The 26,681-nt window shown below is 47.1% G+C and overlaps 1 protein-coding gene across 4 annotated transcripts; it reads left to right on the plus strand.

Moving 5' to 3' along the window:
* The first annotated feature begins 854 nt into the window (after nt 1-854).
* On the plus strand, nt 855-25,541 carry RDM1 (RAD52 motif containing 1). 4 transcript variants are annotated; one of them, XM_048830371.2, is made up of 7 exons: nt 855-976; nt 6,497-6,676; nt 7,639-7,761; nt 8,655-8,817; nt 12,980-13,078; nt 20,997-21,085; nt 25,250-25,541. In XM_048830371.2, the coding sequence occupies exons 1-7, from the start codon at nt 881-883 to the stop codon at nt 25,358-25,360; spliced, it is 861 nt and encodes a 286-aa protein (XP_048686328.2). In that variant the 5' UTR covers nt 855-880; the 3' UTR covers nt 25,361-25,541. The 4 variants fall into 4 exon arrangements, with proteins under 4 accessions (XP_048686328.2, XP_048686330.2, XP_048686329.2 ...); XM_048830373.2 differs by lacking the exon at nt 25,250-25,541 and adding an exon at nt 13,431-13,559 and having other exon boundaries at nt 20,997-21,082; XM_048830372.2 differs by lacking the exon at nt 12,980-13,078.
* Nucleotides 25,542-26,681: the final 1,140 nt, after the last annotated feature.

A 26,681-nucleotide genomic window follows, 5' to 3' on the forward strand; every position in this document is an offset into this window, starting at 1 on the left:
CTCCCACGAGTTGGTTCTCCCACCACCGCCACGCTCACGTTGCCATTGGATGGAGGGGCCTGGCAGCCTGTTCTCCACCAAGCTGGGCCGAGGGCAGTGAGGACCACGGGCCTGGGCATGTGGAGGGCAGCGGAGGGCGGGCGGAGGCCAGGGCAGCCCGGGGCCGTTCCTGAGACAGGCCATCGAGAGGCCCCTCGCATCCACCCCTTTCTGCCAGTTACAGCTCTTGCGCTCAGGGCCCTGTTCCCCCCGGCGCCCTCCCGCCCCCAGCGTGAAACGCCACGGCCCTCCGAGGGGCGCGCCGCGCCTGGGGTGCACTGGCCCTGCCGGGGGGCGAGGAACGGGGCTCGCAGCTTCCCGGGCCTGGGAGGCAAGAGGCAGCCAAGGCAGGACCAGGCTGGGGAGGAGGCTGAGCGGGGCCAGGTGGGGGTTGGGGGGGTCGGGCAGGTGGGGGTGGGGCAGGAGGCGGGGCTTAGGCTGGGCGGGGCCAGGCAGGGGTCGAGGGTGGGGTGGGGCGGGGCTTAGGCCGGGCGGGGCTTAGGCCCGGTGGGGCGGGGCCAGGTGGGGGTTGGGGAGGGGTGGGGCGGGGCTTAGGCCCGGTGGGGGCGGGGCCAGGTGGGGGTTGGGGAGGGGTGGGGCGGGGCTTAGGCCGGGTGGGGGCGGGGCCAGGTGGGGGTTGGGGTCGGGGGGCAGGAGGCGGGGCTTAGGCCGGGTGGGGGCGGGGCCAGGCGGGGTCGAGGGTGGGGCGGGGCGGGGCTTAGGCTAGGCGGGGTGGGGCGGGGCCAGGCGGGGTCGAGGGTGGGGCGGGGCTTAGGCCGGGCCGGGCCGGGCCGGGCCAGGTGGGGTGGGGGCGGGGCCGCTGGTGCTGCTGGCGGCCCGCATGGCGCTGGCGGGCGGCCCCGAGGTGCTGGGCTTCCGGGTGCCTGCGGAGAGCGGCCAGGCCCTGCTGGTCTGGGGGCTGGAGGAGGGGGCGGAGGTGAGGCCCGGCCCGCTGGGGGCCGCTGGACCCAGGGGAATCCCGCTCCGTGCGCCTGCCTGGCCGTGGGGCGCCCCCCCCCCGGTCACTGCTGGAGTCGCTAAGGCCAGGGGGGATCGGGGCAGGGGTCCGAGCTCTGGTGTGGGGCCAGGGATGAGGGGTTTGGGGGGTAGGAGGGGGCTCTAGGCGGGGTTCGGGGGGGGGATCAGGGCTGGGGCAGGGGGTTGGGTTGTGGGGGGGGCTGTTGTGGGCTCTGGCTGAGGCAGGGGGGTAGGGTGGGGGTGAGGGCTCTGGCTGGGGTCCGAGCTCTGGGGTGGGCCAGGGATGAGGGGTTCAGGGGGGTAGGAGGGGGATCAGGGCTGGGGCAGGGGGTTGAGGATGTGTGAGGGGGGGTATGGGCTCTGGGCTAGTGGGTGCAGAAATTAGGGGTTCAGGGTGGGGGGGGTCTCTGGGCTTGGGCAGGAGGTTGGGATGCAGGGGGAGGAACGAGGGCTCCAGCTGGGAGTGCAGATTCTGGGGGCGGGCCAGAAATGAGGGGTACAGGGGGTGTGGGGGGGTATCAAGGCTGGGGCAGGGGGTTGGGATGGTGGGGGTGAGGGCTCTGACTGGGGGAGCAGGCCCTGGGGTGGGGCTGGGTATTAGGGGTTTGGGGCATAGGAGAATGCTCTGGGCTGGGACTGAGGGGTTGGGAGGGGGAGGGCAGGCTTCGGGAGGTGCTTATCTCAGGCAACTCCCAGAAGCAGTGGCATGTTCCCCCTCCAGCTCCTACATGGAGGCATGGCCAGGTGGTTCTGTGCACTGCCCTGTCCTCAGGCGCCACCCCCACAGCTCTCATTGGCCACGGTTCCTGGCCAGTGGGATCCGCGGAGCTGGCGCTTGGGGTGCGGGCATCGTGTGGAGCCCCTTGGCTGCCCCTACGCCTAGGAGTTGGAGGGGGCACCTGCTGCTGCTGCTTATGGGAGCTATGGCAGGCAGGGAGCCTGCCTTAGCCCTGCTAAGCCTCCGACCAGACTTTTAACAGCCTGGTCAGCAGTGCTGACCGGAGCCACCAGATTCCCTTCTCGACTAGGCATTCCGGTTGAAAATCGAACACGTGGCAACCCTAGTTTTACACTGGTCTCTCAATGTTATAGGTGACAATTTCCTAAATCAAAAAGTGTTGTTGTACGTGATGCAAGAGAATACATTAGACCTCGTCATGACACACAGGAATTAATCACAGAACTAAAAATTAATAGTAACTTAGGTACAAGTGATCAAATGTGACTTGACCACATTTGTATTGTGCAAACAGAATGAAGGCCAGATAAGGGGCTTTAAATGGGCCATTTTCACAAAGCTGAAAACAGTTATGAGCCAGATCATCTGGGAGGAAGAATTTAATCAGAAAAATGTGAATGATAATTGGGAATTGAATTCTTTAAGAATGCTTTACTACCTGCCCTAAAAGCCACAATCAAGGAAGTAGGACATAATTGGTTTTGGTTTAGAGGGGAAGTAAAGGCAGCTATTATATATAAATGGAAGAAAAGGGAGGTTGATAGTAATGAATATGAATCATCATACAAGAAGGATGTGGATAAATTGGAGAGAGTCCAGCGAAGGGCAACAAAAATGATTAGGGGTCTAGAACACATGACTTATGAGGAGAGGCTGAGGGAGCTGGGATTGTTTAGCCTGCAGAAGAGAAGAATGAGGGGGGATTTGATAGCTGCTTTCAACTACCTGAAAGGGGGTTCCAAAGAGGATGGATCTAGACTGTTCTCAATGGTAGCAGATGACAGAACGAGGAGTAATGGTCTCAAGTTGCAGTGGGGGAGGTTTAGATTGGATATTAGGAAAAACTTTTTCACTAAGAGGGTGGTGAAACACTGGAATGCGTTACCTAGGGAGGTGGTAGAATCTCCTTCCTTAGAGGTTTTTAAGGTCAGGCTTGACAAAGCCCTGGCTGGGATGATTTAACTGGGAATTGGTCCTGCTTCGAGCAGGGGGTTGGACTAGATGACCTTCTGGGGTCCCTTCCAACCCTGATATTCTATGATTCTATGATATACCAGGAGTTGTAGAAAATTAGTAGGGGAGCAAAGGGGACAGAACGAGAAATCTACAACCAGCAGAGTTCAGGACACTAAGGAGGAATATTTTTAAGTATATTAGAAACAAAAAGAATCTTAATAATGGTATTAGGCCATGACTAGATGGCAATAGTAGAATTCTCAATAGTAATACAGAAAAAGCAGAAATATTAGATAAATAGTTCTGTTCTATGTGCGGGGGGGAACAGATGATGGCGTCATGTCATATGATAATACTCTTCCCATTCTACTTGTATCTCAGGAGGGTATTAAACAGCAGCCACTAAAGTTCGACATTTTTAAATAAGTCCATATAACTTGTTCCAAGAGTGTGTTGGTTTTGCCTTTTTTAAATCTGGCTGATGACCTGATGGACAGTTAATGTTGATTTTCAATAGTCTTGAGACACTGGGGAAATTCCAGAAGACTGGAAGAAAGCTAATGTTGCACTAATATTTGTAACGGTTAAATGGGAAGACCTGGATAATTATAGGCTTGTCAATCTGAAACTGATCCCAGGCAAGATAATGGAGAGGCTGATATGGGATTTGATTAATAAAGAATTAATGGAGGGTAATAGGATTAATACCAATCAACGTGGGTTTCTGGAAAATAGATACTGTCATACTAAACTTGATAACACTTTTTTTTTTTAAATGAGATTACAAGTTTGGTTGACAAAATTTGGTTGAAGGCATTTGACTTGGAGGCATAGTGCATTTTGATAATTTTATAAAAAGAAAAGGAGTACTTGTGGCACCTTAGAACTAACCAATTTATTTGAGCGTAAGCTTTCGTGACCTACAGCTCACTTCATCGGATGCAGCCTAGAGCTCCCTCCTACACCCCAAACCCCTCATCCCTGGCCTCGATGAAGTGAGCTGTAGCTCACGAAAGCTCATGCTCAAATAAATTGGTTAGTCTCTAAGGTGCCACAAATCCTCCTTTTCTTTTTGCGAATACAGACTAACACGGCTGCTACTCTGAAACCTGATAATTTTATATCATTCTATTTTTTAACATAAAACACTTGTGACAGGATCCCCGGGGTGCAGCCTGGAACTGTGGGACTGCTGTGCCCCCTTAACTCTCTCCAGCCTGGGCTGTCTCTCACAGTGCCTTGCTAGTGACCAGCGGCAAACCCCTTCAGGTGCTGTGATCACTCAGCACAACCGCATGTGGAGCCCCACTCCCAGCTAGAAAGTGGCAGTGTAGACAAGGCCTCAGTTGCTTGCAGTGTTGGTGGGGGCAGGAGAACTCTCCAGTATGTGTCCACATATTCTGTTTTATACCCTCGGTCCACGTGCTTGGAAAACACAAGTCCAGGCATGTCTGGGGGCATTGCTCAAGGCTTGTCTGTACTGCCAATTTACAGCGCTGCAGCTGTCTCTCTCAGGGGTGTGAAAAAACACTCCCCCTGAGCGCAGCAAGTTTCAGCGCTGTGAAGACAGTGCACCAGCACTGGGAGCTGCACTCGCGGCGCTGGGAGCTATGCCCCTCTTGGAGGTGGTTTTTTTAGAACTCTCTCCCGCTGCTGTGCCGCGACCACACAAGGCATGTTAAAGCGCTGCCAGTGTAGACTAGCCCTCGGTCTCCAGGCAGTGTTGAGTAATTCCCCTGGTGTGGCCTCGTGCAGCTGAGTCGCTGACTTGTAGCTCCCTTGCTGTGCAATGGTTGTTGATGGGTTGTTTGAAGCCCCGCCCAGGTGTTGGTTATTTTCCTTGCTGTTGCCTCTGGGGAGATAATATCTGGCTGATTCCCCAACTTATATCATGTTTTAGTGCCGACCATACAACACATTTCTCATGACTTCATATGCATTAATGATATGCATGTGTGGATAGAGAAGAGACTTTCAGCAGGTCATAACCTTTCCCTGATACCTTACAAGGTATGCTTTATATGTAAGATAACGATTATATAAAAATGAGGAATATGGGGGTTACAGGATGCTCCCCCAAGGTATAGAATGTCACAACACTCCAAATAGATTAAAAACTGTCTAACTGATAAGTCTCAATGTAATTATAAATGGGGAATCATCATTGATCAGGTATGTTTCTAGTGGGGTCCTGCAGGGAATAGTTCTTAGCTATTTAACATTATTATCAAGAAGAAGAAACAAAATCCTCATTGATAAAAGTTTGCAGATGACACAAAAATCGGGGGAGAGGTAAATAATGACAAGAACAGGTCACTGATACAGAGTGATCTGGATCACTTGGTAAGCTGGGCACAATGTAAATATATACCTATAGAAACAAAGCCTGTAGGCCATACTTACAGGATGGGGGGCTCTAACCTGGGAAGCAGGGACTGTGATACAGATCTGGGGGCCATGGTGGATAATCAACTGAACACCAGCTCCCAGTGCTAATGTGATCCTTGGATGAATAAATGGGGATCTCTTGTGGCCACAGTCTCCAGCAGGGGTTGAGCCTTGTCCCCTCTGAGGAGACAAACACTGGAGGAGCAAGCAGCCAGTGAGTTTCCCCATCTTCCTAGGGGTGGTGGGGTCAGGCTCCAGCCACAGGGCTTCGGCCTCCATCTCCAGGTTCTGGGGTCTGTCTCCGGGCTCAGGGCTTCTGGCTTTGTCCCCCAGCCGCACAGCGATGGCTTCAGCTCCTGCCAACGTAGCTAACGCCGCTCACTGGGGGTGGTTTAGTTATGCCACCGGGAGACCTTACAGCAGTGCAGCTTCAGCCGTACAGCTCTGCCGCTGTACGATCCGTAGCGTAGCCATAGCCCTAGTAGCTAGCTGGGTGGCTGGGAAAAGTGATATTAACATACAAGTATCACTTTTCCCAGCAGCAACTTACCAGCCAGCAAGTCTTAAAAAAAAAAAAAGAAAAAAGAAAAAAAAGACGGGGGGGAGGGGGGCAAAAAAAGCGAAAGAAAAAACAACAAAAAAGACAAGAACATGCAAAGCACTTTATTTGTGTTTCTAGTCTGTTTAGGTCCAGAAAAGAATAGAAACAACTGCACATAATTTGTATAAAATTGAGTCTGCAAAAAAAAAAAAAAAATACAAGGATCTGGACATGCAGCTGTGCATATTTATTGTTTTTTCCTAAAGTTAATTAAGTATTTTATGAAAAATTGTCAGAACGGCCACCAGCAAGAATTGGTGGCTGCACTCTGAGGCCACCAAAAATTTGTTGATCACTCCTGCACTGGATGGATGTTGGGTCTGATCCAGCCTGGCAGTCCCTGTAGTCCTGTGTAAAGAGTCAGAGACAATATCTGTCCAAACCAAACACTCAAGTTATATTTTACCCATGTTAATTACTCAAGCAGTTTATTATTGTTAGAGGAAGAAACTGATTGTCGGAAAAATACTCCCTAATTAATAATCAAAGTTGTGCATAGTCCCTGTTCACAGTGCTTCTTGGCTGCTGCTCTATCTCCTTAGCACTGATCTTCGTTTTCCTCTTTTTTTCCTCAGCATTCTCTGTTTTCAGCATTTTCTGAGTTTGGGTTGCTGTATTCAGTTCGAGTTCACAGAAATGCTGCAGTTGCGGGGCCTGGGTATTATGCTCTGGTCAACTTCTATTCAGCTAGAGATGCCAGCAGAGCCCAGCGCGCATGCCACAGGCAAAGATTATTTCAGAAATCTCCCTTAAAGGTAAGTGAATTAAAACAAGGTGTAACTTCCAATTATTGGCAGAGAGGTGTCTAGGAATAGGGTGGTATCCTGGATTAATCTTTAATTAGAGATTATGTCATGTAATGGAACCTCCAGGCAGATGTCCAACCAAAACTGGCAACCGCAGGGTATCCCTTTAAATAGTTTTGACCCCTCTAGTGGCACTCAGTATGTTCTGTAGTTTAGACACCACACAGAGCAGTAGTGTGTATATGTAACTAGGTGTTGCATGTTGTGTATAGTTAGTAAACATGGTTCTTTGGCCCCCCGCGATGGCCATGTGGTTCCTTCATATGTATAAAGAGCAGAACACACAACAGACTGTTACCTAATTCCAAGTCAGGACTCCTTCACGTGGTTAGTACGGTCTCTGTCGGGAAGAACGGGGAAGGGACCTAGGCTGGGGACCTGAGATGTCTGCCTTAGAGCCTAGGGTGGTGCTGGCGTAGGGAAACACAAGTAGCTGTCGAGTCTTCTCCATTTGATGGTGGGGCTCCCAGTCCGTGAAGCCCTGAATCTCAATGGCACGTTAGGGTCTTGCTGGACCCCCACACAGATCCAGCAGTAAATCATTCCCTTTATTTCCGCTCTCTCGAGGGGTAGCTGCTGGAATGCTCAGGGGCGTCTGTTACACTAACATCCGACCGCTCCCTCCTCTAACCACTGCTTCCATGGGGTGGGGCATCATGTCTCACAACCAGGGGTGGCAAGACTGCATTTGCCACCTCCCAGAACCACTGCTGCCTCTGAGGAGGACGGGGAGTGGGGTACCATCACCCTTGTCCTCCCAGAGCTATCAATGCTGGTTCCTCAGTGGGACCCTGGAGCACTAAGTGCCTGGTCATATGGAACAGGGAGAGCAGTGCTAGGGAATACTTACAGCTCCCTGCCTGCAAAGCCAGTCTCACCTAATCCATGTAGGGCTTTTCTCCTCTGGGCAGGTTTGCATTTGCACCAGACAGAAGACCTTTAAGCAGCAAGTCCTTGCTCTGAGGAGTTACAAGTGTAAGGAATTAGCCAATTACTACCTTGGCTTCAATGGCTGGTCAAACCGTATCATTATGGTAAGAAGCCCTTCTTGTATTCTTTTGATCCCTCCTGGTCCCTTATTCCTGATCTGGGGAGCTGATGGAGGGATTTGAAATGGGGGAGTGACTTGGTCTGATCGGGCAGTGAAGAGAGCCTTAGCAGCTGTGTTTTGGACAAAATGTCAGAGAATTACCTGGCTGTTGAGTAGACTGGCCAGAAGGAGTTGCTGTACTGAGCGAGGTAATGAGCACAGAAGCTTATCCTAGCGCTGGGGCCAGACATGGAAGTACCAGATCTTCAAACTGTGGGGAAGAGAGAAGAGCCAAGATTTGGCAATACCCTGCGTGTGACACAAGCGGTCAAAGACAACTTGGAGATTGCAAGCCTGATTATCAGAGAGGGTGGTGGCTGCTGGAGCTTCTTGAAATAAAATGCATGGCCCTCGGGGTAGAAAGTTTGGACACTCCTGCTATGGCTTCACCATAGTTATTGGGCTCAGTGTTTATATTGCAGCCATCCCTTCTGGTCATAAAAATCTATTCATCTCTTTTTCCTACCATCCCTGCCCTCATCAGGTCTCACCTAACAGACATCCTCTCGTACACAGATAAAACTAGCTCCCTGGATGGACCCCATGCCATCTCTCTGGCTCCCCTCTCTCACTGCTATCCCCAACTCTTCAACCAGTTGCACTGTCACGTGGATACTAAAACACCGGTTTTAGCACCACTTCCGAAGGAAACCACTCTTGAGCCCCACATGCAGCAGCTCCCTTCCATGTATCTGAAGTATCTTTTCTCAGCCACAAAGGTTCCTGTTGCCGATCTCCTAGTCAGTGCCGACATTTATTGTCTAAGTATTGAGAAATGCACAGTAAAAGCTATGTCAAAATCCTTCTGTGATGGTTTGAAAATGCAAATCCCAACAGCTGCAGAATATTTCTGGGTTTGACCTGGAGAATGAGGAGCTGGGAGGCTTGCCAGAGAGGAGGTGCCTGAAATACCTGTGCGTTGTGGAAGTAACGCTGCCCCACCATGGGATCTGCACCAGAGGACTTGGCGTTGCTGAGGCATGTGTAGAAAATGGCCGAGGTACATTGGTAACTTTGTGATTGTTAGTGTTGATCGCTTCCATGCTGCTGGACGCTCAAAGGCACGAGAATGTTCACTGCTGTTGGCAGGGGGGGCCTGTGGACTACCAGCTTGTTCAGCGAGGTATTGGTAACAAACGTTGTGGAGTACCAAAGCTACAGGACCACCACTGTTCTCTCCCTTCCTCTCCTCCGTTTTGTATCTCTCTCTCTCTCTCGTCTCCTTTCCTTTCACATCTTTCTTTAGTGCTCATTTGCGCTCCATCACAGGCACTTTTCTCGGATGCATTATGTGTAAGGCTAAGTTTTTGTCACGGATACTTTTAGTGAAAGTCAGGGGCAGGTCGTGGGCAATAGAAATTCACAGAAGCCGTGACCTGTCCCTGACTTTCACTACGAAAATCCCTGACAAAAGGGGTAGACAGGTTCAGCACCCACTGCTGCTGGGGCTCCCGGGTCCCCCACCACTGCAGTGCAGGGAACTCTGGGGTCCCCCGGCTTTCGGGGCTGGGCTGCTTGGAGTCCACCCACCGGGGCTAGGCAGCTGTGGGGGGGTCCCCCCGACCGGCGTGGGAGTTGGGAGCTGCAAAGGCGGGGCTGGCTGGGAACTCCGGCCCTGGGGCAGAAAATGTCACAGAGGTCAATGGAAGTCACGGATTCTGTGACCTCCGTGACATAATTGTTGTACTTAAAGTACTGCAAAGGGTCTTTTCAGGAGGAATAAGGCAAAGCGCCACATTCATTGGTAGTCCGTGTATCAATCAACACTGTATCATAAAAAGAAAAGGAGTACTTGTAGCACCTTAGAGACTAACCAATTTATTTGAGCATGAGCTTTCGTGAGCTACAGCTCACTTCATCAGATGTATACCGTGGAAACTGCAGCAGACTTTATATACACACAGAGATCATGAAACAATACCTCCTCCCACCCCACTGTCCTGCTGGTAATAGCTTATCTAAAGTGATCATCAGGTGGGCCATTTCCAGCACAAATCTAGGTTTTCTCACCCTCCACCCCCCCACACAAATTCACTCTCCTGCTGGTGCTAGCCCATCCAAAGTGACAACTCTTTACATAATCAAGTCGGGCTATTTCCTGCATAAATCCAGGTTTTCTCACATCCCCCCCACCCCCATACACACACAAACTCACTCTCCTGCTGGTAATAGCTCATCTAAACTGACCACTCTCCAAGTTTAAATCCAAGTTAAACCAGAACATCTGGGGGGGGGGGGGGGGTGGTAGGAAAAAACAAGAGGAAACAGGCTACCTTGCATAATGACTTAGCCACTCCCAGTCTCTATTTAAGCCTAAATTAATAGTATCCAATTTGCAAATGAATTCCAATTCAGCAGTTTCTCGCTGGAGTCTGGATTTGAAGTTTTTTTGTTTTAAGATAGCGACCTTCATGTCTGTGATTGCATGACCAGAGAGATTGAAGTGTTCTCCGACTGGTTTATGAATGTTGTAATTCTTGACATCTGATTTGTGTCCATTTATTCTTTTACGTAGAGACTGTCCAGTTTGACCAATGTACATGGCAGAGGGGCATTGCTGGCACATGATGGCATATATCACATTGGTGGATGTGCAGGTGAACGAGCCTCTGATAGTGTGGCTGATGTTATTAGGCCCTGTGATGGTGTCCCCTGAATAGATATGTGGGCACAATTGGCAACGGGCTTTGTTGCAAGGATAAGTTCCTGGGTTAGTGGTTCTGTTGTGTGGTATGTGGTTGTTGGTGAGTATTTGCTTCAGGTTGCGGGGCTGTCTGTAGGCAAGGATTGGCCTGTCTCCCAAGACTTGTGAGAGTGTTGGGTCATCCTTTAGGATAGATTGTAGATCCTTAATAATGCGTTGGAGGGGTTTTAGTTGGGGGCTGAAGGTGACGGCTAGTGGCGTTCTGTTATTTTCTTTGTTAGGCCTGTCCTGTAGTAGGTAACTTCTGGGAACTCTTCTGGCTCTATCAATCTGTTTCTTTACTTCTGCAGGTGGGTATTGTAGTTGTAAGAAAGCTTGACAGAGATCTTGTAGGTGTTTGTCTCTGTCTGAGGGGTTGGAGCAAATGCGGTTGTATCGCAGAGCTTGGCTGTAGACGATGGATCGTGTGGTGTGGTCAGGGTGAAAGCTGGAGGCATGCAGGTAGGAATAGCGGTCAGTAGGTTTCCGGTATAGGGTGGTGTTTATGTGGCCATTGTTTATTAGCACTGTAGTGTCCAGGAAGTGGATCTCTTGTGTGGACTGGACCAGGCTGAGGTTGGTGGTGGGATGGAAATTGTTGAAATCATGGTGGAATTCCTCAAGGGCTTCTTTTCCATGGGTCCAGATGATGAAGATGTCATCAATATAGCGCAAGTAGAGTAGGGGCTTTAGGGGACGAGAGCTGAGGAAGCGTTGTTCTAAATCAGCCATAAAAATGTTGGCTAATGTTTGCAAATTGGATACTATTAATTTAGGCTTAAATAGAGACTGGGAGTGGCTAAGTCATTATGCAAGGTAGCCTGTTTCCTCTTGTTTTTTCCTACCCCCCCCCCCCAGATGTTCTGGTTTAACTTGGATTTAAACTTGGAGAGTGGTCAGTTTAGATGAGCTATTACCAGCAGGAGAGTGAGTTTGTGTGTGTATGGGGGTGGGGGGGATGTGAGAAAACCTGGATTTATGCAGGAAATAGCCCGACTTGATTATGTAAAGAGTTGTCACTTTGGATGGGCTAGCACCAGCAGGAGAGTGAATTTGTGTGGGGGGGTGGAGGGTGAGAAAACCTAGATTTGTGCTGGAAATGGCCCACCTGATGATCACTTTAGATAAGCTATTACCAGCAGGACAGTGGGGTGGGAGGAGGTATTGTTTCATGATCTCTGTGTGTATATAAAGTCTGCTGCAGTTTCCACGGTATACATCTGATGAAGTGAGCTGTAGCTCACGAAAGCTCATGCTCAAATAAATTGGTTAGTCTCTAAGGTGCTACAAGTACTCCTTTTCTTTTTGCGAATACAGACTAACACGGCTGTTACTCTGAAACACTGTATCATAGGCATCTGACATATATTACACTCCTGCACTCACGCATGCATGCACGCACGCACACAAGCACATGCCGTCTTGTTGTTACCAACTAGTTGCTCCCCTTAATTTCACCGGCCAGGTGAGTTAGATGGGGGAGGGGTGGAGCCGGGCTTCTGCCGATCCGGATCGATGTTCCCATGTTGACAAGACAAGACCCAGGGTCCTCTGCAAGACTCCTCAGATTTATAGCTGCTTCCCTCTCACGCAAATCTGTACCAGATGCAAAATCTGTGTCTGTGTCAGTTGGTCCTTTGTGCTGCTTCCTTCTGGGTTTTGTCCCAATGCTGTTCAAAGAGGGTGTTTTCAAAAGAAGGTGATCGCTTCTAACCCCCAAGGTCGTCAGTATGTCTGCTCTTCTTTAGTGAGCCCACTTGACGAGTTTTATTGTTCTTGGGTCTGGCTTCCATCTGCTCTCCAACTGTTGCAGCTGTCTGGAGGTGCTTGCCTTCCACGCCTTACTCATTCACACCTTGTTCATTCAACAGGGCAATTGATTAAAAGGGCGGAGGGGAAGGAAATCTTATTCTACTCCTAGCAAAAAGACATTTTTTTTTTAACATTATTCCAAGGCTCAATACAAAGTTTTCTATATAAGGATCTTATACAAAGTTGTGTGAAAATAGAGGCATAATACAAAGTCATATGAAATGTATGTGAAGATGCTTAATGCAGAGATTTATCTACATAATCGTAGCCTTAATTATGTGAAATGGGTTTGACACTCATCCAGTTCTTAGTGGACAGAGTGTCTGCATCACACACACTAGCTGGCAGCAGGACTCCACGCTGTCAGGTTGGCTGCTATGGGCGTTAGATGTAAACTCTTTGGGGAAGGAATGGTATGTCACTATATGTCTGTACGGTGCCTAATGCCATAGGGCCCTGATCAGGATTGAGGTTTCACGGCACTACCATGTTATAAATAATTTTAAAAGTGCTGCAATAAACAGTCTTCCTACCAGAGTAATATGAGTTACTGGGTGAGCGTTTGCTTATCAGAAGGGATTTAACTGTGCAATAAGCTCTTGCTAGTACTGTATGACCATCATGCTTTCAAATGTAATCTTTGAAAATAACACCTTTTTGGGTTTAGATCCCCTTGAGTTTGTCATGAAAACAGGAAATGTTCAGAAACTTGCAGTTGAGAAAGCTCTGTCGGCTGCATTTCAGAAGATACTTCTCATAGTTTTAGGTAAGGCATTTTTATACATTGATTATAAATATCTGGGGGTTTGGTCTGAGAATAGCTGTGTTGTAGGTTTCATGATAGTGAATATGAACTATTATAAATATATTTTCTCAAAAGTGTTGCTTAGGGTTGAAAGTTTCCTTGTTTGGTCTTGGCTCAAAGTTAAATTTGTGTGTGTGTGCAAAGTTTGCAACAAATAAGTCAGCCATTTGAGTTCGCTGAGTGGAAGGAAAATATACTTGGCATATTGTAAAGGAAAAATTAGATATTTTTGGTCTATAGATAGCTGAAACCCCCAAATGTCTGAAAACCTGGAAACTTTCAAGTGCAAACCCTGCATTAATACTATATTAAGGTTGTAATTGGAACAAAAATCCAAGAGTTGAAGAAGTTAAGGCTCCAAAAGCAACGGTAACCCAGCCACACCGATACACATGATTTTTGACTACTGGCTAGCCTTCTGCCATCTCTGGCCTGCAGTGTGGTGAGTTGTGTGTTTTGTAACTGTTTTGCTCGGTGTTGTACCTGTTAACTGGGGCGCTCTCTCCCCCTTGAGCTTTAGAGTTGTAGTTACAGAACCTGGCTCCTAGCCTACATAGGAATTGTGGACACCTTCTCTCTTCTTGACCGGCTGCTCACGAACAGGGAAAAATTGGTAGGGGAAGTAGAAGTGGGTGGCAACCTGGGCAGCAGTGACCATGAGATGGTCGAGTTCAGGATCCTGACACAGGGAAGAAAGGAGAGCAGCAGAATACAGACCCTGGACTTCAGAAAAGCAGACTTTGACTCCCTCAGGGAACTGATGGGCAGGATGTCCTGGGAGGCTAATATGAGGGGGAAAGGAGTCCAGGAGAGCTGGCTGTATTTTAAAGAAGCCTTATTGAGGGCACAGGAACAAACCATCTTGATGTGCAGAAAGAATAGCAAATATGGCAGGCAACCAGCTTGGCTTAACAGAGAAATCTTCAGTGAGCTTAAACAGAAAAAGGAAGCTTACAAGCAGTGGAAACTTGGACAGATGTCTAGGGAGGAGTATAAAAATATTGCTCGAGCATGCAGGGGTGTAATCAGGAAGACCAAAGCGCAATTGGAGTTGCAGCTAGCAAGGGATGTGAGGGGTAACAAGAAGGGATTCTACAGGTATGTTGGCAACAAGAAGATGATCAGGGAAAGTGTGGGCCCCTTACTGAATGCTGGGGGGGGGAGGGAGGTGGGAGGGGCAACCTAGTGACAGATGGAAAAAGCTGAAGTACTCAGTACTTTTTTTGTCTTGGCCTTCATAGGCAAGGTCAGCTCCCAGACTGCTGCACTGGGCAGCACAGTATGGGGAGGAGGTGAGCAACCTTCAGTGGTGAAAGAACAGGTTAAGGACTATTTAGAAAAACTAGACATGCACAATCCATGTGGCCAGATGCTCTGCATCCAAGAGTGCTGAGGGAGTTGGTGGATGTGATTGCAGAGCCATTGGCCATTATCTTTGAAAACTCATAGTAATCGGGGGCGGTCCCGGACAATTGGAAAAAGGCTAATGTAGTGCCCATCTTTAAGAAAGGGAAGAAGGAGAATCCGGGGAAGTACAGACTAGGACTGTCAAGCAATTAAAAAGATTAATCGCGCTATTTAAAAATATTGATCGCGCGATTTAAACAATAATAGAATACCATTTATTTAAATATTTTGCGTGTTTTCTACATTTTCAAATATATTGATTTCAATTACAACACAGAATACAAAGTGTACAGTACTCACTTTGTAGATATTTTTGATTACAAATATTTGCACTGTTAAAAACAAAAGAAATACCATTTTTCAATTCACCTAATACAAGTATTGTAGTGCAATCTCTTTATCATGAAAGTTGAACTTTCAAACAGAATTATGTACAAAAAATAACTGCATTCAAAAACAAAACAATGTAAAACTTTAGAGCCTATAAGTCCGCTCAGTCCTACTTCGTGTCAGCCAATCACTCAGACAAACAAGTTTGTTTACACGTGCAGGACATAATGCTGCCCATTTCTTGTTTACAGTGTCACCTGAAAGCGAGAACAGGTGTTCGCACGGCACTGTTGTAGCCGGCGTCGCAAGTTATTTACGTGCCAGATGTGCTGAAGATTTATATGTCCCTTGATGCTTAAATCATCATTCCAAGGGGCATTCATGCTGATGACCGGTTCTGCTCAATAACAATCCAAAGCAGAGAGGACTGACACGTTCATTTTCATTATCTGAGTCAGATGCCACCAGTAAAAGGTTGGTTTTCTTTTTTGGTGGTTCGGGTTCTGTAGTTTCTACATCAGAGTGCTGCTCTTTTAAGACTTCTGAAAGCATGCTCCACATCTTCTCCCTCTCAGATTTTGGAAGGCACTTCAGATTCTTAACCTTGGGTCAAGTGCTGTAGCTATCTTTTGAAATCTCACATTGGTATCTTCTTTATGCTTTGTCAAATCTGCAGTGAAAGTGTTCTTAAAACGAACAACGTGCTAGGTCATCATCCGAGACTGCTATAAGACGAAATATATGGCAGCATGCGGGTAAAACAGAGTAGGGGACATAAAATTCTCTCCCAAAGAGTTCAGCAACTAATTTAATTTACACTTTTTTTTTTTTTTTTACCTAACATCATCAGCATAGAAGCATGTCCTCTGGAATACCTTGCAATGCCGGCTACAAAAATACCATGGGAATGCCTGTTCTCACTTTCAGGTGACATTGTAAATAAGAAGTGGGCAACATTATCTCCTGTAAATGTAAACAAACATGTTTCTCTTAGTGTGACTGAACAAGAAGTAGAGCTGAATGGAGGCTTGGAGGCTCTAAAGTTTTACATTGTTTTGTTTTTGAGTGCGGTTATGTAACAAAAAAAAAATCTACATTTGTAAGTTGGACTTTCAAGGTAAAGAGATCACACTGCAAAAGGTCGTCCCCCCCGCTGGTACTAGCTCATCTTAAGTGATCACTCTCCTTACCGTGTGTATGATAACACCCATTGTTTCATGTTCTCTGTGTATATAAATCTCCCCACTGTATTTTCCACTGAATGCATCCAATGAAGTGAGCTGTAGCTCAAGAAAGCTTATGCTCAAATAAATATTTCTTTATCATTTTTACGGTGCAAATATTTGTAATAAAAAAATACAAAGTGTACAATGCTCACTTTACATTATTATTTGTGTTGTAATTTAAATCAATATATTTTAAAATGTAGAAAAAATCCAAAAATTTTTAATAAATTTCAGTTGGTATTCTATTGTTTAACAGTGCGATTAAAACAGCGATTAATGAAGATTAACTTTTTAAAAGGCGATTAATTTTTTTGAGTTAATCACATGAGTTAACTGCAATTAATCGTCAGCCCTACTACAGCCTCACCTCAGTCCCCAGAAAAATCATGGAACAGGTCCTCAAGGAATCCATTTTGAAGCACTTGGAGGAGAGGAAGGTGATCAGGAACAGTCAACATGGTTTCACCAAGGGCAAGTCATGCCTGACTAATCTAATTGCCTTCTATATCCACTGGCTCTGTGGATATGGGGAAAGCAGTGGACGTGATATACCTTGACTTTAGCAAAGCTTTTCATACGGTCTCCCACAGTATTCTTGCCAGCAAGTTAAAGTAGTATGGGCTGGATGAATGGACTATAAGATGGATAGAAAGTTGGCTAGATCAACGGGCTCAATGGATAGTGATCAACAGCTCGATGTCTAGTTGGCAGCCGGTATCAAGCGGAGTTCCCCAGGGGTCGGTCCTGGGGCCAGTTTTGTTCAACATCTTCATTAATGATCTGGATGATGGGATGGATTGCACCCTCAGCAAGTTCACGAGTGACACTAATCTGTGGGAAGAGGTGGATATGCTGAAGGTAGGGATAGGATTCAGAGGGACCTAGACAAATTGGAGGATTGGGCCAAAAGAAATCTGATGAGGTTCAACAAGGACAAGTGCACAGTCCTGCACTTAGGATGGAAGAATCCCATGCACCACTACAGGCTAGGGACCGACTGACTAAGCGGCAGTTCTGCAGAAAAGGACCTGGGGATTACAGTGGACGAGAAGCTGGATATGAGTCAGCAGTGTGCCCTTGTTGCCAAGAAGGCTAACGGCATACTGGGCTGCATTAGTAGGAGCATTGCCAGCAGATCTAGGGAAGTGATTATTCCCCTCTATTTGGCACTGCTGAGGCCACATCTGGAGTATTGCATCCAGTGTTGGGGCCCCCACTACAGAAAGAATATGGACAAATTGGAGAGAGTCCAGCAGAGGATGACGAAAATGATTGGGGGTGGGGCACATGACTTATGAGGAGAGGCTGAGGGAACTGGGCTTATTTAGTCTGCAAAGAGAAGAGTGAAGGAGGATTTGATAGCAGCCTTCAACTACCTCTATATAAAAAAAGATCTCACAAAACTAAGTGATTGGGCAACAAAATGGCAAATGAAATGTAATGTGGATAAATGTAAAGTAATGCACATTGGAAAAAATAACCCCAACTATACGTACAATATGATGGGGGCTAATTTAGCTACAACTAATCAGGAAAGAGATCTTGGAGTCATCGTGGATAGTTCTCCGAAGACATCCACACAGTATGCAGCAACAGTCAGAAAAGTGAACAGGGTGTTAGGAATCATTAAAAAAGGGATAGAGAATAAGATGGAGAATATCTTCTTGCCCTTCTATAAATCCATGGTACACTCACATCTTGAATACTGCATACAGATGTGGTCTCCTCATCTCAAAACAGATGTACTGGCATTAGAAAAGGTTCAGAGAAGGGCAACTAAAATGATTAGGGGTTTGGAACGGATCCCATATGAGGAGAGATTAAAGAGGCTAGGACTTTTCAGCTTGGAAAAGAGGAGACTAAGGGGAGATAAGATAGAGGTATATAAACTCATGAGTGGTGTGGAGAAAGTGAATAAGGAAAAGTTATTTACTTGTTCCCATAATATAAGAACTAGGGGCCACCAAATGAAATTAATGGGCAGCAGGTTTAAAACAAATAAAAGGACATTCTTCTTCACTCAGCGCACAGTCAACCTGTGGAACTCCTTGCCTGAGGAGGTTGTGAAGGCTAGGACTATAACAGGGTTTAAAAGAGAACTGGATAAATTCATGGAGGTTAAGTCCATTCATGGCTATTAGCCAGGATGGGTAAGGAATGGTGTCCCTAGCCTCTGTTTGTCAGAGGGTGGAGATGGATGGCAGGAGAGAGATCACTGGATCATTACCTGTTAGGTTCACTCCCTCTGGGGCACCTGGCATTGGCCACTGTTGGCAGACAGGATACTGGGCTGGATGAACCTTTGGTCTGACGCAATATTGCCATTCTTATGTACCTGAAGGGGGGTTCCAAAGAGGATGAAGCTAGGCTGTTCTCACTGGTGGCAGATGACAGAACAAGAAGCAACGGTCTCAAATTGCAGTGGGGGAGGTCTAGGTTGGATATTAGGAAAAACTATCCCACTAGGAGGGTGGTGAAGCACGGGAATGGGTTCCCTAGGGCGGTGGTGGAATCTCCATCCTTTGAGGTTTTTAAGGCCCGGCTTGACAAAGCCCTGGCTGGGGTGATTTAGTGGGTGTTGGTCCTGCTTTGAGCAGGGGGTTGGACTAGATGACCTCCTAAGGTCTCTTCCAACCCTAATATTCTATGATTCTATGTGTTTTAGCTTAGCTATCTATTATACTTATATGGCTACCATTATCATAGTACCTGGGTCTACACTCAGAGCTAGGGCTGATATTCTGAGCTCAGGTAAACATATGGTAGGTCTCATCAAGTATAACTAGCAATGTAGCCATGGTAGTGGTCGCGACAGCATGTGAATACGTACACCCAGCAGTTCCAGGCGGATTTATGCTCGCTGTGTTTCTGTTGCACGTGCTACCGGAGCTGCGCTGCTATTTATGCTTGTGCCAGCTTGATGAGAGCTAGCCCCAGTATGTCTACACAAGCTGGGACTCACGCCCCTAGCTCACAGTCTAGACGTAGCCGAAGGGTGAAATTTTCAGACAGACTTGGGCTGCTGAGTCACTTGGGCCCTCTTTAGAATTTTACTCAAAGGGCCTTGCCCAAGGTTGCAGGAACTCTGTGGCAGAGCGGGGAATCCAACCCAGGTTTCCTGAGTCCCAGGCTCCCTAACCCTGGGCCTTTCTTAACACATACAATAACTGCACCATCTACAGGGAACCCAGAGAGACACCCCAGTGTCTGTGTGCTGATACAGAAAGCCTGGCGTGACCTGTGGCGAGGCTTTCGAGATCACTCAGGTGGCCTGTGCTCTCCTCCTTCCCAGGTTTGTCATTAGGGCCAGAGCAGGGCCCTCTCTGTGTTGGGAGCTCCTCCATGGACATTCCTGAAGATGAGTGCTTTTGTCCATGAGCATTTAACTTATGCCTGTCACAAGTTGCATGGAAGGGAAGAGGGTTTGTGGAAGGGCATTTGGACCTGACTTTTGATTAACTATTGAACTGGACACATGCCCACCATCTGAACATAGGTGCCTCATGGGTGCTGATCCATCAATACTTTGTTTAAATGAATAACTCTTAAACCTGCATTAAATATCAATTATTATTTTTTGCATTTTAGCAACAAAGTCGGTTTCCAGTCTGATGATTTTGATGGAGCAGATTTGGTGTTTAGTATTTTTCATGAGCAGAGGAATACGCAGCAATCTTTCCAGCAAACATTGATTCCCACTCTTGGGCCCTGATAAAGCAAAGCACTTAAATGTGGGCTTAAGTTCCATGAAATCAGTGAGATTTAAATATGTGCTTAAGTGCTGTGCTGAATCAGAGCCTAAATTCCCACGACTGGCTTAGACTTTTAAAATGTCATTTAGGCCATGTCTATCCTACAAAACTTGTGCCGGCATAGCTCCCTAGTGTAGACGCAGTGTATGCTGACACAGGGAGTTCTGCTGCCACGGTGACACCACTTCCCTGAGCGATGTTAGCTAAGCTGACAGAAGCACTCTTCTGTTGACATAACTGCATCTACACTGAGGGTTTTGTCAACATAGTTATGGTTGGTTTTGTGGAGTGACTTTTTTCACACTCCTAGCCGCTGTACTTATAGACCAGGTCTGAAGTGTAAATATCTGGTGGATTTCCTGCTGTCAGACCTGACACTTGTGCAGAGGCAGGTAAATAGCATCTTCTTGTTTGTTTGTACCCTGCTTTCCACAGATTCTGGCTCCTCTGCTTTTCCAGTCTCTGCTTGGCCTAGTTAAGTGCCTTTTGTTTTTCTGCCTGATCTGGAAAGCAGATGCTCTAGACCAGCGGAAGGAATGGGGTACGGAGTGTACAAAGTAATTTCACAGCCTGGCATTGTCAGACTAGGTTGTGCAAAGTGTGTTCTCAAATGGGGGGCGTGAGAAGTAGCTTCATAAATCATTGGATTCTCTTCTTAGCAGTGCTCTCAGATCTCCCATATCTCCGACTCCCCACAAAAGTCTAATCCCTTAAAACCTAATCCTGCTCCCACTGAAGTCAGCTGGAGTCTTTCCACTGATGTTAATGGAAGCAAGATTGGGTCCTTAATCCTCAATCCATATGTCAGAGCAGCACCCACAGACTCTTCCTCTTACCCTGCATGCAATGTGGCAGTTACTAGGTTTTATTTGCATCACTGTGGTCAGTTTTATCTTACACAGTAAAGGCATTTGCATTCCTTAAAGGAACGAATGAACTATAACCCCCATGCCTACCCCGTGCCAACAATGGGAAGATAAAATTAGTACCTGCTCCATCTCTGAACTTTTTAAACTGCCTGTCCCCATGGGATTGATGCTCCTGGCTCTCCAGGCAGTTATAAAGCTCAGTTCAGTCTTGAGACAGTATGGAACCATTTTGTGGTCACTAAATCGAGTGGTAAGAAAACACCTCCGTAATTCTCATGTTGCATACTTGTTTCAGAGAATGGTAAGGTGGCTGTTGAGTACAACTCTGCCCAAGAGGATCCCATTGACTCCCTAACAGACGAGGAGCTGAAGGGACTTATTCAGGTAAATAGAGGCTGTTTTGCCTTGCACTGGTCCACGACAGGCGAGCTCGGCACTCCATGACGAAGGAAGCAGAACGAGCAAGAGAATAGCGTCATGCCACCTTAGCCAACAGTAGGAGGGAACATAGACACCAACTTGCCCGGGCACGTCTCCTAAACCCGGCATGTGGGAACTGATTTCCAGTTTTAGTCATACTCAGATATGAGCGGCAATCATTACAAGTCCCTTTATCATGTATCTAGTAGATCCTCAAAATGCATTTCTTCATACCATGTCCTACAGTATGGTTGCAGTACTCAATTCCTGAAATTATTCAGTATACTGAGATTTTAAAACTTTATTTTCTTGATATTATTACGCAAAATTATGTATTTTTTAAATAGCATAGGAGACACTAGGGATGCTGTGTAGAGACCATGTTCTCAGCCACACTGTAATGGCCCCAGCAGTATAACTCATGACAAAGCCAAGGCCCACGCTTCCTGTAGCATTGTGTGGGAGTGACACTCTCATTAAGGTTGAAAAGGCACTTCACTTCCAAATGAGTCTTTAGAGCGGTTTTAAAATAAACCTCTCCTTTGGGTTGCACTTCATCTACTTGCTCTGAAGCTGACAGCAAAGAGTTAACAAAGGGATCTCAGTAAACTGGGTGAATGGGTGACAACATGAAAGTGATTAAGTGCAAAGTGATGCACATTAGAAAACATAATTCTAACTACACCTAGAGAACGATGCGGTCTAAGTTAGCTCAGGATAGATCTTGGCGTCCTGTGGATGGTTCTCTGAAATATCTGCTCAATGTGCAGCAGCTGTCAGAAAAGCGAACAATGTTAGGAGCCATTAGGAAAGGGATCGATAATAGAAAATATCATCATACAACTAGATAAATCCATGGTGCACCTAAAACTTGAGTCCTGCTTGCAGTTCTGGTCACCCCATCTCAAAAGATATTGGAAACGGTGCACACAAGGGCGACGACATGATTAAGGGGGTGGAACAGCTTCTGCACCCCAAGACATTAAGGCTGGGACTGTTCAGTTGAGAAAAGGTGACGAGGGGGAGGATAAGACAGAGGCGCACAAATTCGTGACTGGTGTGAAGAACGTGACTAGGGGCGTGTTATTTACCCCTTCACATAATGCAAGACCTAGTGGTCACCTTGTGAAATTAGAAGGCTTCCAGTTTAATACAAACATAAGGAAGTTCTTCTTCACGCAACGCACCATCAACCTGTAGAACTTATTGCCAGGGAATGTGTGAAAGCCAAAAGCATAACTAGGTTGAAAAAAGAATTAAGTAAGTTCAGGTCCCTCAATGGCTACTGGCCAAGATGGTTAAGGATGCGACCCCGTGTGCTGGGTGTCCCTAAACCACCAACTGCCAAATCTGGGACTGGACCACTGGGGATGGATCACTGGAAAATTGTCCCGTTCTGTTCATTCCCTCTGAAGCATCTGGCACAAGCCACTGTCAGAAGACCGTATACTAGGCTAGATGGACCATTGGTCTGAGGCAGTCTGGCTGTTCTTATGTTCTCTAAGCTCAAAGGTGATTACTTGTAGAGGGTTGAAAGCTGTTAATTGTGAGTTATGTTATCATAAAAAGGAAATCTTTTCAATGTAAAAAAAATCATAATTCTTATGCTGGACTTAAAAAGAGCTGAACTTTTAAATTCAAACTTTACATGTCGGCTTGAATAAGGAATAGTCGCCTTGCTTAATCTGAAAGCAGTGGGACTTGCTGGGGATATTCACCGGATCTGTGACAACACAGTCATCCCACAGCACATCTGGGCATTGTGCAGCACCCCAGCAGTGTGGGTAGAGGAAATGTCTCAGTGAACCTCCTGATGCATTAGTCCTCTTAAGGTGCACGTAGGCAAAGCAGTGTTTTCATAATTACAACATTCAAACATGGTTTGTTTTAGTTCTGGATCTAATATATTTACAGTGTGAAGTGCTGTGGAATTGCCTTAGGTTATTTTTTATCCTTTTTGTTAAAGAAAGATATGGATCTTCTGCTATGTAGAGCTATTTTGTTCTCCATTTAAATCTTCCTTTCCATTGCCCCTTCCATCTGAGTATATCAAAGGGCTTTAAAGCACCCAGAGTAATTGGTTTACTCATAGTCAATGGGAAGTTTGTGGTAAAGCAAAGAAACAAAACCTAAATCTGATCTGTCCTGTGCTTTAACCACAAAATTGTCTTCCTCCCTTGGTGGCTTGTGGAATTTGAACTAATAACATCTCTCAGGGCTTGTCTTCACTACCGGGGTAAGTCGACCTAAGTTACACTACTCCAGCTACTCTGGAGCACTTAGAGGAGAGGAAAGTGATCAGGAACAGTCAGCATGGATTCACCAAGGGCAAGTCATACCTGACTAATCTAATTGCCTTCTATGACAAGATAACTGGCTCTGTGGATGAGGGGAAAGCAGTGGACGTGTTGTTCCTTGACTTTAGCAAAGCTTTTGACACGGTTTCCCACGGTATTCTTGCCAGCAAGTTAAAGTAGTATGGGCTGGATGAATGGACTGTAAGGTGGATAGAAAGCTGGCTAGATTGTTGGGCTCAACGGGTAGCGATCAATGGCTCCATGTCAAGTTGGCAGCCGGTATCAAGCGGAGTGCCCCAAGGGTCGGTCCTCGGGCCAGTTTTGTTCAATATCTTCGTTAATGATCTGGAGGATGGTGTGGATTGCACCCTCAGCAAGTCTGCAAATGACACTAAACTGGGAGGAGAGGTAGATACGCTGGAGGGTAGGGATAGGATACAGAGGGCCCTAGACAAATTAGAGGATTGGGCCCAAAGAAATCTGATGAGGTTCAACAAGGACAAGTGCAGAGTCCTGCACTTAGGACGGAAGAATCCCATGCACTGCTACAGACTAGGGACCGAATGGCTCGGCAGCTGTTCTGCAGAAAAGGACCTAGGGGTTACAGTGGACGAGAAGCTGGATATGAGTCAACAGTGTGCCCTTGTTGCCCAGAAGGCCAATGGCATTTTGGGATGTAAAAGTAGGGGCATAGCGAGCAGATCGAGGGACGTGATCGTTCCCCTCTATTCGACATTGGTGAGGCCTCATCTGGAGTACTGTGTCCAGTTTTGGGCCCCACACTACAAGAAGGATGTGAAAAAATTGGAAAGCATCCAGCGAAGGGCAACAAAATTGATTAGGGGACTGGAACACATGACTTATGAGGAGAGGCTGAGGGAACTGGGATTATTTAGTCTTCAGAAGAGAAGAATGAGGGGGGATTTGATAGCTGCTTTCAACTACCTGAAAGGGAGTTCCAAAGAGGATGGATCTAGACTGTTCTCAGTGGTAGCAGATGACAGGACAAGGAGTAATGGTCTCAAGTTGCAGTGGGGGAGCTTTAGGTTGGATATTAGGAAAACCGTTTTTACTAGGAGGGTCGTGAAGCACTGGAATGGGTTACCTCGAGAGGTGGTGGAATCTCCTTCCTTACAGGTTTTCAAGGTCAGGTTTGACAAAGCCCTGGCTGGGATGATTTAGTTGGGGATTGGTCCTGCTTTGAGCAGGGGGTTGGACTAGATGACCTCCTGAGGTCCCTTCCAACCCTGATATTCTATGATTCTATGTGAATAACGTAGCTGAATTCGACATAGCTTAAGTCAATTTACCCTGGTGTCTTAACTGCGCTGTGTCAATGGGAGCCACTCTCTGTTCGACTTCCTTTACCCTTCTTGGAGAGGTGGAATACCGGGGTCCACCAGAGAGCGCTCTGCAGTCAATTTAGTGGGACTTCACTAGACCCATTAAATCGACACCCATGTGCATCAATTCCCCCATAGAGAAGACAAGCCCTCACTCTCAACACACAAACCACTGAGACCAGTGAGCCAGCTGCTCATGATAAACTTGAAAGGGGCAGCTTGGGAGGAGAGAGATTCCTTTTGTTTCATTGGCTTGTGGCGCTGGTAAGTCAGAGAAATTAGCAGAGATGCTAGCTACCCAGAATGGGAGAGCCAATAGTTGACAGGTTCCCAGTCCAATGTTTTTGCACTGACATGATTCAAGACAGGGAAGTGTTTTCCTGAAATGTGATTAAAATACAATGGTTCATTCTGCATTTCCAGGAAATGGTAAAGAAGGTTGAACTATGGTGCTGAGTAGCAAATACACTCTTAATTTCTCTTTCCAGGTCAATGACTTGTCCTTGGAGCAGCTGAACCTTGAAGAAGAAGAAGAAGAATTTTTGTCTGATTTCAGTTTTGATGAAGAGCACCTGCTGGAGGGGAGACAATCTAATTAGTGTGGTTTAAAGTATTCTGGGAGTTTTACAGTATTTATTTCAAATTGTTGCTCAGGAATGAAAGCATAAAGTTTTAACATTGCACATGCTAAATGTTTTAGATGCTTTATTTCTTTGGATTATAAAGTGGTGGAAATAAATGATTAATCTATTGTTACTAAAATAAAGGTAGACAAACATAGCTAAGGATCGCCCAGTTCATTCCTTCCTTCATGGGCTCTGAGAACACCAGGATTGCCTGCGTTGCCTTCAGCTTGGGCATAACACTTGCAGCTCTGCATTAAGATAGATTATAATCAAATTTCATGCTGCAGGGTTTCAGCAGGTCAACCTGTGGGGGTCAGGAAGATATTTTTCCTCTCGGTGTACAATTGGCCAGGTGTAGTCTCTGAGAGAGCAGCAACAGGTGAATGCCCTGCCACAGGAGACCTTAAGTAGCTGCAGAATTTACACACACAGACACCTGTTTGCTCACCTAAGAAACATTTCTTTAACTCTCATGTAACCTACTAAGCCAGTCAGTTGCGAGATAAAAGCGGTTTTCCTATGTGCCCTTTCCTTCTTCGTATTAACCTGCCATAGTGCCAAACAAAGGCCCTTTTTTGCTTAGAAAGTGCAAGTTTTGCATTACATTGACATTAAACTGCAGCATGAGGCTTCTTGTTTTAACAGATTCCCCAAATCATAGAAGTGTAAGACTGGAAGGGACCTCAAGAGGTCATCTCGTCCAGGACCCTGCACTCATGGCAGGACTAAGTATTATCTAGACCAGGGGTCCGCAACCTATGGCACACATGCCAAAGATGGCACGCAAGCCGATTTTTTTTTAATGGAACGCTGCTGTCTGCTGGGTCCTAGCCGCTGGACCCGCTCAGCCCGCTGCCGATCCCAGGCCAGCAACGGGCTGAGCGAGGCCGGTGGCTGGGACCCTGGCAGGCAGCAGCGTGCCATTAAAAATCCTGCCCGCCCTGGCCCGCTCCTTTCCACCCCCACCCCTCCGTGTGGGGGCAGGGTGAAGAAGCTTGGTCCTGCTGGCTGCTGCTGCAGGGCAGGCGAGCTCCCACCTCCCCCGCCTCTTCCCCCAGCGTGCTGGGGTCCTGCCCCTCCTCCTCTCCCTCCCTGCCGCTGATTAGCTGATGGCCCTTGCCAGGGAGGGGGAGAAGCGGGGCTGCAGCCCACTCGCTGCTCCAGGGAGGAGGTGGAGACAAGGTGGGTATGGGGTTTTGGGGAAGGGGGATGGAATCAGGGCATATCCCCTCCAGGCCCCTGCCCTGAGCCATTCTGGGCGGGGGGCTGGGAGCACCCCCACTACCCCAGCCCA

Source organism: Caretta caretta, chromosome 27 (assembly GCF_965140235.1).
Source record: "Caretta caretta isolate rCarCar2 chromosome 27, rCarCar1.hap1, whole genome shotgun sequence".
Taxonomy (NCBI): domain Eukaryota; kingdom Metazoa; phylum Chordata; order Testudines; family Cheloniidae; genus Caretta; species Caretta caretta.